Source organism: Macadamia integrifolia, chromosome 1 (genome assembly GCF_013358625.1).
Source record: "Macadamia integrifolia cultivar HAES 741 chromosome 1, SCU_Mint_v3, whole genome shotgun sequence".
NCBI lineage: Eukaryota > Viridiplantae > Streptophyta > Magnoliopsida > Proteales > Proteaceae > Macadamia > Macadamia integrifolia.
In genome coordinates, this window is record NC_056557.1 from 4127969 (window position 1) to 4129933 (window position 1965).

Consider the following 1965-nt stretch of genomic DNA (forward strand, 5'->3'; position numbering starts at 1 on the left):
TGCTTTGGCTAAATCTTTATTTATGATACAGAAACTTAAAAACTCTCTTTTTTAACTGAAACAAAGATGAAATAGCCAAATTTGAAAGGAGAAAGCATCAAAGATCAGTAATGGATGACATAAACATTATACTCCACCACAGCATCCCCTGTTGCTGGGTCTAACCAGTGGGTCTTAGCATGAGCATAGCCTCGAGCAAACCGGAAAAGCCCACTCCCTCCGACCACCGGCATCTCTCTCACCTCCGACCACACTGGGTTTCTCCCAAGTATACTCAGTGTGCTCCCATTGTACTTCCCTTCCATGAAAGCATAATTAAGGGTCATTAAGAGACCCAACTCACTCTGTGAAGCCGATGCATAGATCCCTTGAGCTCTTCCTACAAGCTTTGAGGTAGCCTCTGGCTTCTCTGTTAATGGATCATCCATCATCACCATCATACCAAACTCTGTTGGTGATTTCTTTGAAGATTCTGCTTCAGCAACCTTAATGGCAGTTGGGTTACGTCCACTAACAATATCATGAAAGTAGAAGTGAAGGTGGCTCATCTTCTCCTCCTTAGATTCTAGTGGTCGAGTCCTAGAGAAGCTGTGAGATTCGCCGTCCACGATGGCAATGGTCGAGAAAGTGATGAAGATGGCTAAGAAAACGATGAGTTTAGGGAGAATTCCGGCCATTGGGAGCTTGATGAGTTTTGGTGGTAAGTGATCTATATAGAAAGTGAAGAGATTGGGTTAATTTGGGTTATGGCTTGTGGTTGTGTTTGGCTTTTATAGAGAAAGGGCCTCGTTTTCCTTAAGTCACCTGAAGGGAATTTTTTGACCTTGGGACTTCAGATGTGTATGAGGGGATATCAGAAGGATATTTTACAAATTATATTAAAATTTTATAAGAATTTGTGAACATTAAGGGCCCGTTGGATTTTGTTTCCTGAAACGTGTTTTTTCATTTTTCTATATTTAGAAATAGAAAAACACCCTAAAATCGATTTGATTTTTCTTTTTCATTTCCTTGTTTTTTAAAATAAAAATAGAAATTTATGCATATTCTATGTCTGGAAACAGGAATGGAGAAACAAGTCAAACTTGTTTTTCTGATTCTAAAAACAAGTGGAAGGGACAAATTTGTGAAATATTCGATACTTTACACGACCTACCCCAACCCCAACCCATTGTTGAAGCTTCTCGCTATCCAAATGCTACGATTCCAACCTAGTTGTACGAAACTCACAGTTTTGGATTGCCTTCATTCTTATGAAGCTTATCTCCATGAAGCATACATGCAACTCCAACATCATGCCTTCACTCATGAGTTGCATACCTACAATGTCGTGCCTTTGCTTGTATCTTAGACCCAACTACATTGTTGAATACGTGTTGGGAAACAGAAAAATCACACTTTTTACAGTTCCAAAAATTGTTTCTTAGCATAAACAAAAAAAATTGTTTCTACTATTTTTAGACACAGAAACAATAGAAACAAAATCAAACGGACCCTAAGATGGTGTGATGAACCTCTGTAAAGGGACAGTTTTCCTTAAGTCACACTGAAAAAGAATCATCCCTTCACCACAGGGTTTTAGATGCTTTGAGGGGATATTGAAAGAATATTTTATAAAAATATATTAAAATTCTAAAAAGATGTATGAACCCTAGCTTGGTGTGCTTAAATTTTCCTTAGGAAAGCTTCCTTCATAAACAGTCTAGAAAAATAAAAAAGATAGACTAGAGAAAGTGAGACATGGGACGAAAGAAAGAAAAAGAAGCCTTGTTGTGATGAGTCACAACTCAAAAGGTCGTAGGAGTGGGGCTATGGTTCACATGAACCAAGGACCTGAATAGGTTTGACAGATTGTCTGGTCTAGGAAATCAAGATTGATTTTTCCATTTTAATGGCCAAGCAACCTCTTCGTGGGATGTGGGAGCAGTTCATTGGTACATGCGTAAAGATCGTTAAATCTTCTTT

The 1965-nt window shown here is 38.4% G+C and overlaps 1 protein-coding gene across 1 annotated transcript; it reads right to left on the reverse strand.

The window, feature by feature from the left end:
* On the reverse strand, positions 1–793 carry LOC122076930 (dirigent protein 22-like). The gene has a single exon (XM_042642592.1). It carries the CDS (start codon positions 675–677, stop codon positions 105–107), a length of 573 nt encoding a protein of 190 aa, XP_042498526.1. The 5' UTR covers positions 678–793; the 3' UTR covers positions 1–104.
* Positions 794–1965: the final 1172 nt, after the last annotated feature.